The sequence below is a fragment of the Arachis ipaensis genome, chromosome B10 (assembly GCF_059453495.1).
Source record: "Arachis ipaensis isolate K30076 ecotype BB chromosome B10, ASM5945349v1, whole genome shotgun sequence".
NCBI lineage: Eukaryota > Viridiplantae > Streptophyta > Magnoliopsida > Fabales > Fabaceae > Arachis > Arachis ipaensis.
Genome location: NC_142435.1, coordinates 120,675,966 through 120,692,153, shown reverse-complemented (window position 1 = coordinate 120,692,153; position 16,188 = coordinate 120,675,966). Strand labels below are relative to the sequence as shown.

General features: G+C 36.5%; 1 protein-coding gene across 1 annotated transcript; it reads left to right on the top strand.

Annotated features, from left to right (window-relative positions):
- Positions 1-683: 683 nt before the first annotated feature.
- LOC107620956 (uncharacterized) lies at positions 684-12,892 on the top strand. Its single transcript, XM_016323030.1, has 8 exons — positions 684-823; positions 912-976; positions 1,257-1,286; positions 1,685-1,752; positions 1,826-1,939; positions 11,936-12,090; positions 12,496-12,613; positions 12,863-12,892. The coding sequence occupies exons 1-8, from the start codon at positions 684-686 to the stop codon at positions 12,890-12,892; spliced, it is 720 nt and encodes a 239-aa protein (XP_016178516.1).
- Positions 12,893-16,188: the final 3,296 nt, after the last annotated feature.

Here is a 16,188-nt window from a genome sequence, read left to right as displayed (position 1 = left end):
CAAGTGAAAGTCACTAAACAATAAAATTAATCGTTTTAAATTAAACATTTTAATTATTGGTGATAATATATAATTAAATTTTTATGTAAAATATAATGATAGTATACATTAAAGTATTGAATGTTTGAATTCATTATATGTATATTTTTTCTTTTGGGTGAAAATAAATCCGTTAGTTAATACTTAATACTTAATATTTTGGAATTAAATCATATTTTTAATTTATTCAGTTAATTTTGTTGAAAGAAATATTTTATATAAATTTTATTTGTTTATTTAATTAGACTTTATTGTTACTGTTTGTAGAGAGTGAATAATAAAATATTTTATTTTGTAAAAAAATAGGGAACAACTATGCATGCTTCTGTAGGTAAGAATCTGATATCTATGTTCGAATTATTGATATCGGAGGAAGCTGTGTATATTTTTATATATTTTGGAGTTAGCAATAACTGTGGATTGTATCGCACAACATCACATCATTTTAAATTGTTTTTTCAAGCAAGGACTACTGTCTTACCTTTTTTCTGTAATGCAATACCGTTATATGGTATTAAGTTGGTCCCTTTTAGAAAAATTATGGGATACTCTCCTCAACATCATTTTTTGGTTGGTAAGTGTATGATTTATAGCAAGTACATAAGTTGATTTTTCTTTTATTTTTATGACAATATATCACTAAGATGGGTGATTTGTGCACAATCTTCTATTTGATATTTATTTTAGACGTTGCTGGAGTTATGACCGGTGTAGAAGGTGAGAAAAAATATTTGAAGAATGAAAAACTTATTGACATGTTGGTCATTCATATTGAGAATGACGGGTGCATTTTTTCGATGCCCTTACTCATCACTTAATATGTTTATATAAATAATTTTTTATTTTCTAAATAATTTGTATTTTTTCTGTAGCTTGAAGCTTAATGCTGCTGTTTTTAGAGAGATAGTGGACCAGATCAAGGGTTTTGTGGCAACGGGTGAGCAGCAGCTACCGATAATTATTTTTCAATTTGCAAAAATAAAGAATTTTTGAAGTAGGTAAGGATTCGATCACTATCAAATGGTTATATCTTATTGTAGCTATCTCTACTAATTACTGGGACGTGATTCAATTAGTATTTTTAGTTTTTAAATTTTATGGTGTGATACTACATATAATAGTAATTTTTTTGGTTTTTAAATTTTAGGGTGCGATACTACATGTAGTGGTAACAAAATTATAAGTACTGTGTTTTGTGCTTTAATACTTTTTATCAGGTGAAATTACAAGTGAAATTATAGAAAACGGTAATAACAATTCCGACAAATGGCTCGCGTTATAAAAATTAAAATTTGAAGTGATAAAAAGTATTATTATATGCACGTGGATAAATTGTATCACCAGCTTTTTATTTCTTTTGATTGTAAATTCTATGTTGAATTTACTCACCAATTAATTAATCAATATATAATTTCAAGTTATATTTTTGTTATTATATAATATTTTTTATCATTTTATATTTGCAATAAATACTTTTTTATTTTTATAGCTCATTGCTAAAATATTTTTTATACTAATTAATTAGGTTCACAGTAGATTATAGTTATTTTTTAAATCTAAGGATACTTTTAGTTACTTTCCATTCGATAATTTTTCTGTTATGTATAATTGTACAACTCATTTGAGCAATGATTGTTGTACATAGATACCAATATATTACAGAACATTATGTATGGTACCAAGCTTTTGATAAATCCAGATGTTCCTGAGGCTGTGATGTTTTGAAAAAGGTATTGTATCAACATTGTGAATTATTTATGGCATTGTGATTGAGCATGTACTATAGAGAAACTTCACAGTACCTATCTGTGCTTTCCGCAAATCGGTGTATGTTGCTGAAGATGAAGTTTTATATTCCACTGAGAGGAAGACAATAAAGGAGTTATGTGCGGCTGCAGATGTGAGTGCCTTATAGAAAACTACTTTTTGATGTTTGCTTCATTATTTGTTTTTTGACTTTCAAACTGTTCTGATAAACCCATATTTAATGATATATATTGTGTTCAATTCAAGAGATTTATTCAATCCTTCACCCACTTATTCATATAAATTGCATGGTTTTACTTTCCCTTCCTTATTATGTGATATATGTGAAAAACATGTTTCCTATGCTTTGAAATTATTTATTTTAATTACCCTTTATTACCATTCGATGCCGTGATTTGTGTGTTAAGTAGTTTTCTGATCTTCTAAAGCAAGGATGACTTAAAGGATGGAAAGGAAACATACAAAAATGGAAGGAAAGCACAAAATGGAGTTTTTGAAGAAACTGGCAGCGACGCGAACGCATGGACGACGCGGCCGCATACCTAGCGTGAAAAGACAGCAACGCGAACACGTGACTGACGCGGACGCGCGCCATGAGCAGAACACAGATAACGCGGACGCATGACCGAAGTGAGCGCGTGACAAGGAAAACTCCAAATGACGCGACCGCGTGACCCACGCGGACGCGTGACAGATGCCACGCACCAGAAATTATAGAAAACGCTCCCAGCGATTTCTGAAACCTTTTTTGGCCCAGATCCAAGTCCAGAAAGCACAGATTAGAGGTTATAAAGTGGGGGAATGCATCCATTCATAGGGAGGCATTCAATTATTCACTTTTGATAGTTTTAGATGTAGTTTCTAGGGAGGGAGGTTCTCTCATCTCTCTTAGGTTTTAGGATTAGGATTTCTTGTTATTTCAATTTAGTATTCTGACTCTTTATCAGGTTCAATATTCCTTTTGCTTTATATTTCTCTTTTGCTTTCAGATTTTTTAAAGATTTCTTTTAATTACTTTTGTTGCCAATTCGGCTTATGAATCATTCATGTTTAAATTTGAATTTCTATTTAATATAATTTGAGGTATTTCAGTTTATGATCGCTTTCTTTTATTTATGTTACTGTTGCTCCCAATCTAGAGACATTTTTATTCGAGTAAGTTTACCTTTCCCCTTTTGGCCTTGGTTAAGTAATTGGTAACTCATGAGTTGTCAAACTCAACGTGATTGATAATTGTTGTCTTTACTAATTGAATTGAACTTCAATAACTCCAGTCCTTTCTTAGGAATTGACCAGGACCTGAGGATCAAACTAATTGGTCCACTTGACCTTCCTTTGCTTTAGTAAAGGCTAACTAAGTGGGATTAAAACTCAATTCTCATCACCATTGATAAGGATAACTAGGATAGGACTTCCAAATTCTCATACCTTACCAAGAGTTTATTTTACAGTTATTTATTTATTTTATTTGTCATTTAAATTACTTATTCCTTACTTTCAAAACCCCAATTTACAAAACTCATAACTAATAATAAGAACATACCTCCCTGCAGTTCCTTGAGAAGACGATCCGAGGTTTAAATACTTCGGTTATCAATTTATTTAGGGGTTTGTTACTTGTGACAATCAAAACGTTTGTAAGAAAGGATTTTTGTTGGTTTAGAAGCTATACCTGCAACGAGGATTTATCTGCAAATTTCTAGACCACGCAAAAGTCATCTCTTCAAAATGGCGCCGTTGCCGGGGAACTGCAAACGTGTGCCTTATTATTGGTTATTGTAAATATTTTTCCTTTATTTGTTTATTTGTTTTTGTTTTTTTCCCTTTTTTATTATTTTATTAGCTACTATGAATTCTCACCCCTCTCGCTTTGAGTTTGGTTATAATATTGTTGAAGGAAACGGAAGTTATAGCAGGAACATGCATCAAGGTCAGAACAATCAAAGATGGATGGAGCCACGAGGACTTGATCAACCCTTTAGGCAACAACACCCTCCACAGTATCACAGATGACGACCACTTCACAATGCATACCAAGCTAATAGATATGGTGGACCCCCTGGTAGTTACCAACAAGCCCCACCCTGTGCCTATTGACCATCCTCTCAATATAACGTTGAACCACCACACTCACAAGCTCCTTTTCACCATTCGCCACCATATGATCCTTATTTACCCCAATTCAAATCCAATTACTCCCAAACACCACCACTTCCCTATGTACCATGTCCATATCCATCACCTCGAGAATTACAAGTTCACATCAAGGAAACAGTAGATCGACTTCATACAACCCTTCATCAGCTGGAGCAAGCAATACATCAATTATCTTCCAAACGTTTAGACCCTCAAGGAACTCCAATAGATTTATGTGGAGAATCTAATGACAAACGAAGCATGAAGGAGACACTAGAAACCCCAGAGGGCAGTAATGAGCATAACTTTGTTCTGGAACAATTGGAGGAAGCTCAAATTATCCAAGAAGAAGAAGTACTGATTGAAGATTTAGGAGATGCTGAATCTCCATGGGAATCCAGAGTTGTGAAAAATTCCGTCAAGGACGTTATAATTAATGCTAAGGAGGGTAGTGCACAACCCCCAAAGCAGGTATTTCATGAACAACTAGACGGAATAACCCAGGACGCACGTTTCCTTGATGATGATAGTCTCAAGTCAAGTTCTCCTATTAATGAACTTGCATCCACAAGTGAATTCTCTGAGATTGAAGAACCTTATCCAAGTGAATACGAAGATGATGTCGAGGTAGATTTTTCTCAACCTCCAACTTATGACTTGAGTGATGCGGAAGATGTCGAAGACTTTGATCAAGACGTGGTTGCATTTGAAGAAGTTTGCAAGGAAGTGGAGGAATTCGCAGAAGATTACAAGGGAGTAGAACTTACAGAACCACTGGAAACCTATCCCAAGGCCATTACCACCCAATACAAGCTTCAAGTGGGTACAATCCTTAACCTTTAACTTTATTTTTCCACTTGAATATGGTTTGTTTGAAACAGATGGCCAGCTTAGAGCTCTCTGCGGCTTTAAGAGTAAGAGGGAAATGCTCGTACTCAGAGCTGGTGCACAAGGTTCAATAAGGTTCCACACTTCAACTCGAAGTGCACGGATTGGTATCATTTTCAATCGAATGGATCTTGGAAAACGTTTGGTCATCTTGGTGAGAATCTAATTTCTAAACCGCCCGGATGGAAAAATATAGATCAAGACGAAGGCGGATTTAAAAGCAAAGTTTGGGATCCTGGAAAATATTCTGATATTCGTCACCCCGGGAGCCTGAAAATCTGTTTGAAGCTGCTCAGAAGCTTTACATACCTAGTTTGGGACCCCGGAGGCTGTTGGCATTCCAAACATTGGTGGAGATTTCTGGATGAATTTAAGCATAAGCCACCATAACAGAAAGCTCATCTAATATCCAACTTAAGGACTTTAACTAAAAGTGCTAGGTGGGAGACAACCCACCATGGTATGGTCGTTTCTTTTTCAATTTTTATTTCGTACTGTTTGATTTTATGTTATATTATTTTTATTGAACCTGGATGTTATTCATAGCATTTGTATTAGCATTGCATACTGCATCATTGCATACTTGCATATAAAAAAAAGAGAGGCATGCGACGCGACCACATTGCTCACGCGTTCGCGTCAGATGCGAAAACCACCTCCCACGCGTCCGCGTCAATCACGCGAATGCGTGATCTGGAAATCGGCGTAAAAATCCAACGCCCAGAAATCTGGGCTGGAATCGTGCAGGTGTTGTGCGTTTAGCACAAAATGGTCCACGCGTTCGCGTCCATCACGCGAATGCGTCATTTGCAAAACACCCATCCCACGCGAAATCGTGAGCGACGCGTTCACATCGCGTGGATTGCACAACACCCCAAAGGAGACAGAGAGTTGCGCTGAAATGACGCTGGAATTGTGCGTCCAGCACAATTTCCAGCGATGCGGTCGCATGCTTCATGCGACCGCGCCATTTATCCTTTTACCCATTCCATGCAATCGCGTCCCTCATGCGATCGCGTCAATCCCCGTCCACCCCAGCAACGCGACCGCGTGCCCCACGCGTTCGCGTGGATTCAATTTTACTAACCCCCAGTGACGCGAAACCCTACCCCCATCGTGCCCCATTCTTCCCCCCAAACCCCCCACTGCTCCCTCTCTGCCCCCCTCCCCTGCCACCCACAACCACCACCACCACCCCAACTAACTCCAACCGCTGCACCACACTCGACCACCCAGCCACGACCGCGATGCCACCCCCTTCTTCCTGCCCTCTCTTTCTTCTCTTTCTCCTCTCTTCTTCCCTCCACCACCGCTGTCCCACCCACGCGGCCACCACCACCACCGCACCACCACAACCACACCCCCGCCATCTCTCAGTTCCCTAGCTTAGTTCATACGCCTACTAGGTTCTGCCGAACGCCACCTTTCTTTCATTCATAATTATTTGCATATTTTTTTCAGTTATGTTTAAATTTAGGATAGTTAGAGATGCATGTTTGTAGTGGATTCTAGGTGGTTAGGTAGCTAGGATGTGGTTAGTGGATTTAGGCCTGATTAATTGCACTGTTCTTGCTCCCTATTTTATAATTTTTGCAATTCTGCTGTTGCTGTGATGTTAGTATTGTTCATATGATGTTGTTACTGTTCATGCTGCTATTGCGACTGCTCTTTCATGTTCACATTATTTATGCTTATTTGCAGATCTGTTTTAATTTATATGAACTATTCTGCTTGCTGTTTATTACCCAGGAACATTCAATTTTAGCCGGAATGCTGTCCAATTTTCTGTAAATTATTTTGATATTCATTCATGTTTTGGTTTTGGCAATTTGAATTTGGCACTCCTCAGCTTTTACCAAACCAATTCATGAATGCACGGGCCAGCATTCTTATTCCTCTGTTTTCCCGGTTAATAAATCACATTGTTGATGATTAGATTTCACTTTTTGCTATTTCTATATCTATATGAATCATCAACAACTTGATTTCCTTGCTTGAATATGAGTTGTCTGTTGCTTAAAATTGTGAAATTCTTGTTACTTAGAAACCGATCATCATGCCACTTACTCTGACTTTCTTTTCACTAACTCACTGATTTTCGCTTTCTAACCTCTTTTTTTAATTTTAACCACTCTTCACTTTCCAACTTCCCCCTCTGCTTTTTGACTAACTCTTTCAACTTTTTAACTCATGGCATAATTATTATTGCTCCTAATTAACACGTATTCTCCTTATAATACACTTTGGATTGTAATTTCTCATCTCAGCTTTTTAACTCCAACACAATCCAAAATGCATAATTATTCAACTCATTTCATAATTCTATTGCTCCTTTGCCACTATATGCATATCTTGTTATTTGCCTACTTGTTTTTCTATTTTTATTATATCCTAGATTTCTGTTTTTCAGGATGTCTGACCCTCAACGAAAAGGAAAAGGAAAGGCAACAACCGACAAACGGAAAAGAGGTGAATCCTCTATGTCTATCCTGGAGATCATGCATGATGACTCTTGGCGGGAAAAGCACTTTACCCCACAGGAGAAGGCTGACCAGGTCCTCCCTGCCAATGATCCAATTAAGTTTGCAAACCGATACTGTGAGCTGAAGTATCTGGTGTTTGCCACCTCCAGAAATCTATACCTAGAGAGGACTCTAAAAATTCCAGAAGAACTACAGCAGTACACATCCAATCAGATCAAACAGAGAGGCTGGTTCTTTTTGGAGAGAAATTTGACTAAGGTCAATGCTTCTTGGGTAAGAGAGTTTTACTGCAATTATTTCAAGACTTTCCTGGATGCAGTGCACCTCAGAGGGAAACAGATACTGGTCACTAAAGAGGCCATTGAGGATATTCTGCAGCTTCAGCCTAAGTTAGATCAGCTTGACGGTTACCAAAAGGCTGAAGAGGACATGCGTTTTCTGAGATTCGACTGGGATGCTGTCAAGGAGAGGATAGCCCTTGACGCTACTGTCCCCTGGGTCATGGGTAAGAACACCACAATGCCTAAAGGAATCAAGCTTATGTATCTGAATGATGAGGCTCGGCTCTGGCACCAGATCCTGAGCAACTTTGTTATGCCGAGCACTCATGAGACGGAGCTGCCTGCCACTATGATCACCCTTCTCTGGTGTGTGATCTAGGGTAAGGACCTGTACCTCCCACGATTCATCTGGCACTTTATGGCCAGGGTCCATATCAGAGGCACCCTACCTTTCCCTTACCTGGTTACCCAGCTAGGCCGTCGAGCTGACGTGCCTTGGGAGGATGCTGATGAGAAACCACCTGCTGCGGACTGCAAAAAGATTATCCCTCACAGCAGGAAGTTTCAAACTTTAGGCTATACACCCCCATTCCTCACCGCTTCTGCTGAGACAGCCACACCTTCAGCTGCCCCTTCTTCTTCCACTGCTGCACCAGCCCCACCCACTGCACCCCCACCTGCTCCTGAGCCTATTTACCATTTGGTGCATCGCCTCTTTGCCCGCTTGACCGTATGCAGCGTCGCAACAAGCGACACTATGAGCACCTCAAGTTTATGATCCGATCCGGCGGCGACATCCCCTCCGAGCCTGACACCCCTTCTGACACATCTGAGGCGGAGGCGAGCGCTCATGAAGAGGAGACACATGCCCAGGCAAGCCCGGAGCAGGCTGCGCCACAGCAGGAGGAGCCACACCAGCTACAGGCCGCAGACCCCGAGATTCCTATCCAGTCAGAGCCTCCACTGCAGCAGACAGATCCTCCTACCCTTATCCAGTCTGCAGATCCTCAGGCCACCACCGAGACTCCAGCAGCCCATCCTTCTGGTGATGACACTCCTTCACACCCAGCTTAAGTGAGCATCGGGGACGATGCTTTATTTTAAGTGTGGGAAGGTTGCCATCTCTGGCGTATCTTTTTGGTGAACCACTACATACTCTTTTATCTTATTTTGGTTATTTTTATCTTTATTTTTATTTTTTATCTTTCAGTACTTATACATTGTCCTTTTTATTTTTATGTTATTTCTGCATTTTGCACCTTAGTTCATATTTTAGCCATTTAGTTTAGTTTGCAATTCTAAACTTATTAGTTATAGAATATGTGGATTAATTAGTATAGTTTACCCTTTTAGCATATGATAGTTTGGTTTAAATTGAAAATAAAAAGGAAGTAAACTAGAGACTTCAACATAATCAAAAACAATCCACACACCTTCTATATATAGCATAACATGTTAGTTAGTTAACAATATTTCATCAAGGAGGAACACTAAAACTTTAAAGCCACCCAAAATTTTACATTGAGAATAATGGGAACTCTTAATTTTTACTTACATGACATGTATAACTGATATATGATTTTTGAGCTAGAGAACACACAGCCTGTGAGTTTTGAGCTTAATTGTATGGTTACATTCAAACCATAAATTTCATTCCTGTGTGTTTCACCCTTCTTTTTATTCTGATGTTCTTTACTTTGTTTTAATCTATATGTCTATTTATAGAGTATAGATACATATTAAGAGATGATTGAGGCCATCATTTGAATTTTCCTCACTTATCCCAAATTAGCCTACCTTTTACATCACCCTTGTTAGCCCCCTTGAGCTTTTTAATCCTCTCTTGTTCTATAAACCACATTACTAGCCTTAAGCAGAAAAACAAAATAAAAATCCCAAGTTCAATCCTTGGTTAGCTTAAGATAGAAATTGTGTATTGTTTAAGTGTGGAGAACTTTATGGGAACGTGGATGATAGAAACAAGTAGGAAGTTAAAAAGAATAAGATGTTTCAAAATAAAAAATTTGGGAAGCATGCTCATGTGAAATAAAACAAAACAATTAAATTACCATGTGCATAAAATTTTTTTATTTTATTTAATTAAGGGATACAAAAATTCCCCAATTGCAAAATAAAAAGAATCAATGCACATGAAACAAAATTAAAGTTAATGCATGAGCTTACAATACAAAGTGAGAAAAGTTGGGCAAATAGGTTAAGAAGCTTTGAATTACAAAATATGTATGTTAGGTGAGATCTTAGACTAATCAAGGATTCACTTATTAGCTCACTTAGCCTTATACATATACCATTACCTTTACCTTAGCCCCATTACAACTTTGAAAAAGATCTCATGATTTTTGTATGTCTGTATTCTGTAATTGTTGATTGGTTAGATGAAGAACAAAGTTATAGAAAGTAAGGATAAAAAGAAGAATAGAGTGATTAACCTAATAAACACTAAGTGACTAGAGAGTAAACACAAAATCCAGTGAGGGTTCAATAGCTCATCACCATATATCTTTGCTTGAATTGTTAATTGTCTTGCAAGTTTGAAAAATATTTTTACCCATCTCAATTGTAAAAGTGCTTTAACATTATCTAGGGTTTGGCTATGCATATATGATTCCTTGAGAATGTGAATTAATTTAACTACATGTAAGTTTTATATACAAGTGAATAACAATTAGAATTGCATGATTTATTTAGGTAGTTGCATTTATAATAGATTGCATTGCATGAGATTCCACCACTTTAACCTTACCTTACTCTTTATCTTGGATTTAGCATGAGGACATGCTATTGTTTAAGTGTGGGGAGGTTGATAAACCATATTTGATGATATATATTATGCTCAATTCAAGAGATTTATTCAATCCTTCACCCACTTATTCATGTAAATTGCATGGTTTTACTTTCCATTCCTTATTATGTGATATATGTGAAAAACATGTTTCCTATGCTTTGAAATTATTTATGTTAATTATCCTTTATTACCATTCGATGTCGTGATTTGTGTGTTAAGTAGTTTTCAGATCTTCTAAAGCAAGGATGACTTAAAGGATGGAAAGGAAACATACAAAAATGGAAGGAAAGCACAAAATGGAGTTTTTGAAGAAACTGGCAGCGACGCGAACGCATGGACGACGCGGCCGCATACCTAGCGCGAAAAGACAGCAACGTGAACGCGTGACTGACGCGGACGCGCACCATGAGCAGAAAACAGATGACGCGGACACATGACCGAAGCGAGCGCGTGACAAGGAAAACTCCAGATGACGTGACCGCGTGACAGATGCCACGCACCAGAAATTACAGAAAACGCTCCCAGCGATTTCTGAAACCCTTTTTGACCCAGATCCAAGTCCAGAAAGCACATATTAGAGGTTATAAAGTGGGGGAATGCATCCATTCATAGGGAGGCATTCAATTATTCACTTTTGATAGTTTTAGATGTAGTTTCTAGGGAGAGAGGTTCTCTCCTCTCTCTTAGGTTTTAGGATTAGGATTTCTTGTTATTTCAATTTAGTATTCTGACTCTTTATCAGGTTTAATATTCCTTTCGCTTTATATTTCTCTTTTGCTTTCATATCTTTTAAAGCTTTCTTTTAATTACTTTTGTTACCAATTTGGCTTATGAATCATTCATGTTTAAATTTGAATTTCTATTTAATATAATTTGAGGTATTTCAGTTTATGATTGCTTTCTTTTATTTATGTTACTGTTACTCCCAATCTGGAGACATTTTTTATTCGAGTAAGTTTACTTTTCCCCTTTTGGCCTTGGTTAAGTAATTGGTAACTCATGAGTTGTCAAACTCAACGTGATTGATAATTGTTGTCTTTGCTAATTGAATTGAACTTCAATAACTCCAGTCCTTTCTTAGGAATTGACCAGGACCTGAGGATCAAACTAATTGGTCCACTTGACCTTCCTTTGTTTTAGTAAAGGCTAACTAAGTGGGATTAAAACTCAATTCTCATCACCATTGATAAGGATAACTAGGATAGAACTTCCAAATTCTCATACCTTGCCAAGAGTTTATTTTACAGTTATTTATTTATTTTATTTGTCATTTAAATTACTTATTCCTTACTTTCAAAACCCCAATTTACAAAACTCATAACCAATAATAAGAACATACCTCCCTGCAGTTCCTTGAGAAGACGATCCGAGGTTTAAATACTTCGGTTATCAATTTATTTAGGGGTTTATTACTTGTGACAACCAAAACGTTTGTAAGAAAGGATTTTTGTTGGTTTAGAAGCTATACCTGCAACGAGGATTTATCTGCGAATTTCTAGACCACGCAAAAGTCATCTCTTCATGTTCCTATGTAGGTTGGATTCTATGTTGTTCTGACTACTGTTCTTAATGTTGAACCCGTTTCAAGTTGGTGGTATAAATCCCGTGTTTACAGCGTGAAGGCAGAAGCTAATGTGGATACATATTTCTGCGATGGCTGTAATAAGGACGTGAATAATGTGGTTGATAGGTACGACTCTAATTGGACTTATTTATGAAATCTTTTCATAAAAAAGTAATGTAGTTATATAATTAATTATGTTTCTTTTTAATTTATTTAGCAATATCTGGCTTAATACTAACAATTAGTAGACAATAAGAGAACAATTTATTAAAAAAAACTGCTTTGATCGATAGAAATATTGTCTTGCCACAAAAAAAATTGGCAAAATGAGATAGAGTTTATAGAAAAAATTCATATACCTACAATTTTATACCAAAGTTCCTTCTGCTAGGCTGAAATTTAGAAAACTGATAAGCCTAAAAAAATTGTGTTTGAGCATTTAAATTATGTTGAATATAATCTTTATGATTTTATTGTAACTAAAGGGTGACATGTCAAGTATTAATTGATATTTTTGAATAAAAAAGACAGGTATAAGTTAGATTTGTTGGTTTTTGATGGTACTGTTACAACAACTTTTGTTGTGTTTGATAAGGAGGCTGCAACTCTATTCGGACGGACCTGTAATGAGATGGTGAAAGAGTTGAATGTATGTGGTTTTTGCTGTTGAAACCATTTTGTTGATCACGTTATGATTGTTAATTAAAGATGTTTGTTTATTCAACATGATAAAAATGTAAAATCTTTTGCGTAGGAAAAAGGGGAAGCAAGCAAAGATCCTACTGGTTTTAAAAAGTTTTTCTTGATAAGGAGTTTCTATTCAAGATCGAAGTAGAAACTACTGGATGGTGTGATTCTTATGATGTATCAGTGATAAGTTCTGATTCTACCATTTTAGCGAGGTGGAGGGACACTCAAGGCCCGGTAAAATCTGATGTACCCTATAACACCCTAATATTCAAATCCTTATGCTCGAGTCATAAGTCTTTAATAATAAGGTAGTACGACTCAAGGTGGATTATAATACATAAATATATATAAGTTGAAAGGAAGTATTAAACGGGAAGCTTGAAAAGGAGTAAAATAAAATCGCGAAACAGAACACTCACGTATCAATAAAATAGAAGATAAAACGTATTCGGATAGCAAAACAAGATAAGGTATATATATAGAGAGACGTAAGTATAATAGCCACTAGTTGCGACATGCGAAGTTTAGGCTGACTAGGGTACAAAAATAAAATTAGTTTGGCAAAAATATTTCCTATCTCTCTTAAAATATACATCAAAGCCTCTATAGGCAAGTTTTTCAAAATGATGAATACATACACATAAGTTTTTCAAGATAAATACGGAGAGATTCTAAGCAAAGTAAAATAGGAGTCCAATGATCTTCACCATCTTTCAGATGAATCACAGCTCACTGTTGAGCTCCAGGACCTGCATCTAAAAAACAAGAGATATATAAGGAATGAGAACCCCCAACTCATAGGTTTCCAGTACGGTAAAAGTGCCAAATAAATACAATGCACTATAATAGGAACTCGCTAAGCATCCTAAGATTCCTTTCATCAAGTATCCATCCTAGGTTCGTACTAATCCATAAATAAGCAACTGTCATAAGGGAATACTAAATCTAATTCATCTTCCTCATATTTTCTAACTTTCCGATTCTCCAACATAACATAACCAGAACCGTAAACAGAACTAACACCAGATATTTTGTCTCAGTAATTCTATATCGATACATCATATCTTCACCTGGAGCAAGTGAAATCGCTTCACTATGTCTATCCAGGGAGCTCAAATAATCTCATTCGATATTCATCATTGTTAATCAATCATCTATTCGTTTCATTTCAACAAGGACAGCCCTCAACGTCAACTGACACCAACATGAGGAACCTCTCAGTTGTACAAACACAAGCAATGCAGACAAGTAATACAAAAGTAGGTTCAAGTAAGGCAAATAGCACATAATCACATAGTGTGGCATATATAATTAGGCAAACTAATACAAATAAGCAAACCCAAAGAAATCAAACATATGCAAATGATGTATGCCTGCCTTATGGCTGATGATATCATCTGTCGGTTATATAGCTAACCCGACATGTCCTAGTAGCTAACCATTGGATAGTCCCTGTGAATGCGCATCCCCAAGCTCAAAATCATAATCATTCAATATATATATATATATATATCCCCATGGGGGAGATCTCATTCGAAAAGGTATAAGTGTCCAACCACACTTACAACGTAGGGTTAACAGAATCTCGGATCTCAACCTAGAGCAAGTGGAGTCGACCCACTGCATCTACCCAAGAAAATCTTAAGCTTAGATAATTTCACAAGTTTCAAATCATTCTCAACTGGGAGCAAGTGGGGGCTAACCACTGCATCTACCACAGGAGACTCAAACTAAACCCAGAACAAGTGGATCAATGCCACTACATCTACCCAGACAGGTGTAATGAATTAATAATCAAATTCAAATATCAATTTCATAATTATTATCATTCTCATCATCAATCTCATAGTCATCATTATTCTCATTATCAATATCATAATCATCATCATTCTCATTATCAATATCATAATCATCATCATTCTCACTTAATATCTTGCTCATTTCTCTCAATTTTACTAACTCAACTCATGGGCTTCATCCCTAACTCTTTCATCCTCAATTCCACCGTATCCAAACTCATATCAAAGTTTATAAATATTTAGAAGGCCAAAAAAATGGTTAAAAGCCATAAAAATATATTTATCCAAATTCTGAGAAGTGTGCGTACGCATACATATGGTGTGTATACGAACAGGTTGAAACTGGGGTGTCCGCATACGCATGCAAAGGCCTGCGTACGCATACACCCAATTTTGGACAATTTTGCATACACATGCAATGTCCGCATACGCAGGAGCACTTGGCAGAGGCCAATGCCCGTGTACGCGCGTCATGTGCTACATACACATCCATATAAGAAACCAGCAAATCTGATATGTTGCAGAAATTAGTTTTTCAGTCCAATTTTTAAAACCTCATAACTTTTTTCACAAAATTTCGTTTTCAACCATTCTTGAACCGTTGGAAAGATAGATAAATGAATTTTCATAAAAATCCAATTTTGAAAGTTTTTCAACTCCGAGGGCCAAGTTACGGCCCGCCAAAATTGGCTAAAAATCTTTTTTTTTTAACCAAAAACACACATTTACCAATTTTTCAATGATTCACAAGCCTCAATCATTTTCAACCAACATAATGAACCCAAACCAACTCAAGTCTCATATTTACACATACACAACAAAATCCAAACATACTCAATCTATACATTCCAACTCAAATACATCCATTCCACATTTCAAAAAACCTCGTTTTTCACTATTTCATCAATCAATCAAATCCTCATACATTCTATACCAATTCTTCATTTAATCTCATACATTATCCCACAATTCAATCATCATTTACCGTCCTTACCTTTTCTAGCCTCTGGCCCAAGATTCACGGCCTCCGGCCCAATTCATAATTTCAATGCATATTCCACAAACCAATAATCATTATCCAATTCATTAAATTTCTCAACACACCAAACATGCAAATTCACACAATTCTCAACTCAATCATTAATTTCTATAACATATCAACTATACATATTAATACCAACTATTTACACAATCCAAACCTAATCCTAGGGGCATCTAGCCTAGAAATTCTCATCACATTACACCACACGGTACTTAAAAGAAACTTAAATTGTACCTTAATGATGGCGGTTCAAACCCAAACACATTATAACTCAAGCTTCCAAGGCTTTCAATCATAACCAATAAGCTTTAGCCACCAACACATTATTTCAAGTGCTCCAAATATACCCAACAACACTAACATAACTAATTTCATATATATATATATAATCTATGGTTCATAAAATTTGATAAACCACAAGGATCTGAGGATTTCTTACCTTAGACCATATGAAATAGGGATAAAACCCACTTAGAATCCATGTTACAATATACCTAAATAACCAAAATCACAAGATTTCAACACTAACTACCCAAAAAATGTGTAACAGTGGAAAATTTCGAAAACTAGGCAAATATTTCAGATTTTATTACTGCAATACTTCCATAGAAATGAAGAGGGCAAGAAGAGCAACGCGTGGCCACAAACAACTCGTCAATCAGAGTTCTGGAGAGAAAGTTATGGTGATTTAAA

Bases quoted from the DNA above. Each gene is read 5' to 3' on its own strand.
- LOC107620956 (XM_016323030.1), top strand. From the start codon at position 684: ATGGGTGATTTGTGCACAATCTTCTATTTGATATTTATTTTAGACGTT. The intron at 1,753-1,825 runs GTGATGTTTTGA...CATGTACTATAG, and splicing joins ATCCAGATGTTCCTGAGGCT to AGAAACTTCACAGTACCTAT. The intron at 12,091-12,495 runs GTACGACTCTAA...TAAAAAAGACAG, and splicing joins GTGAATAATGTGGTTGATAG to GTATAAGTTAGATTTGTTGG.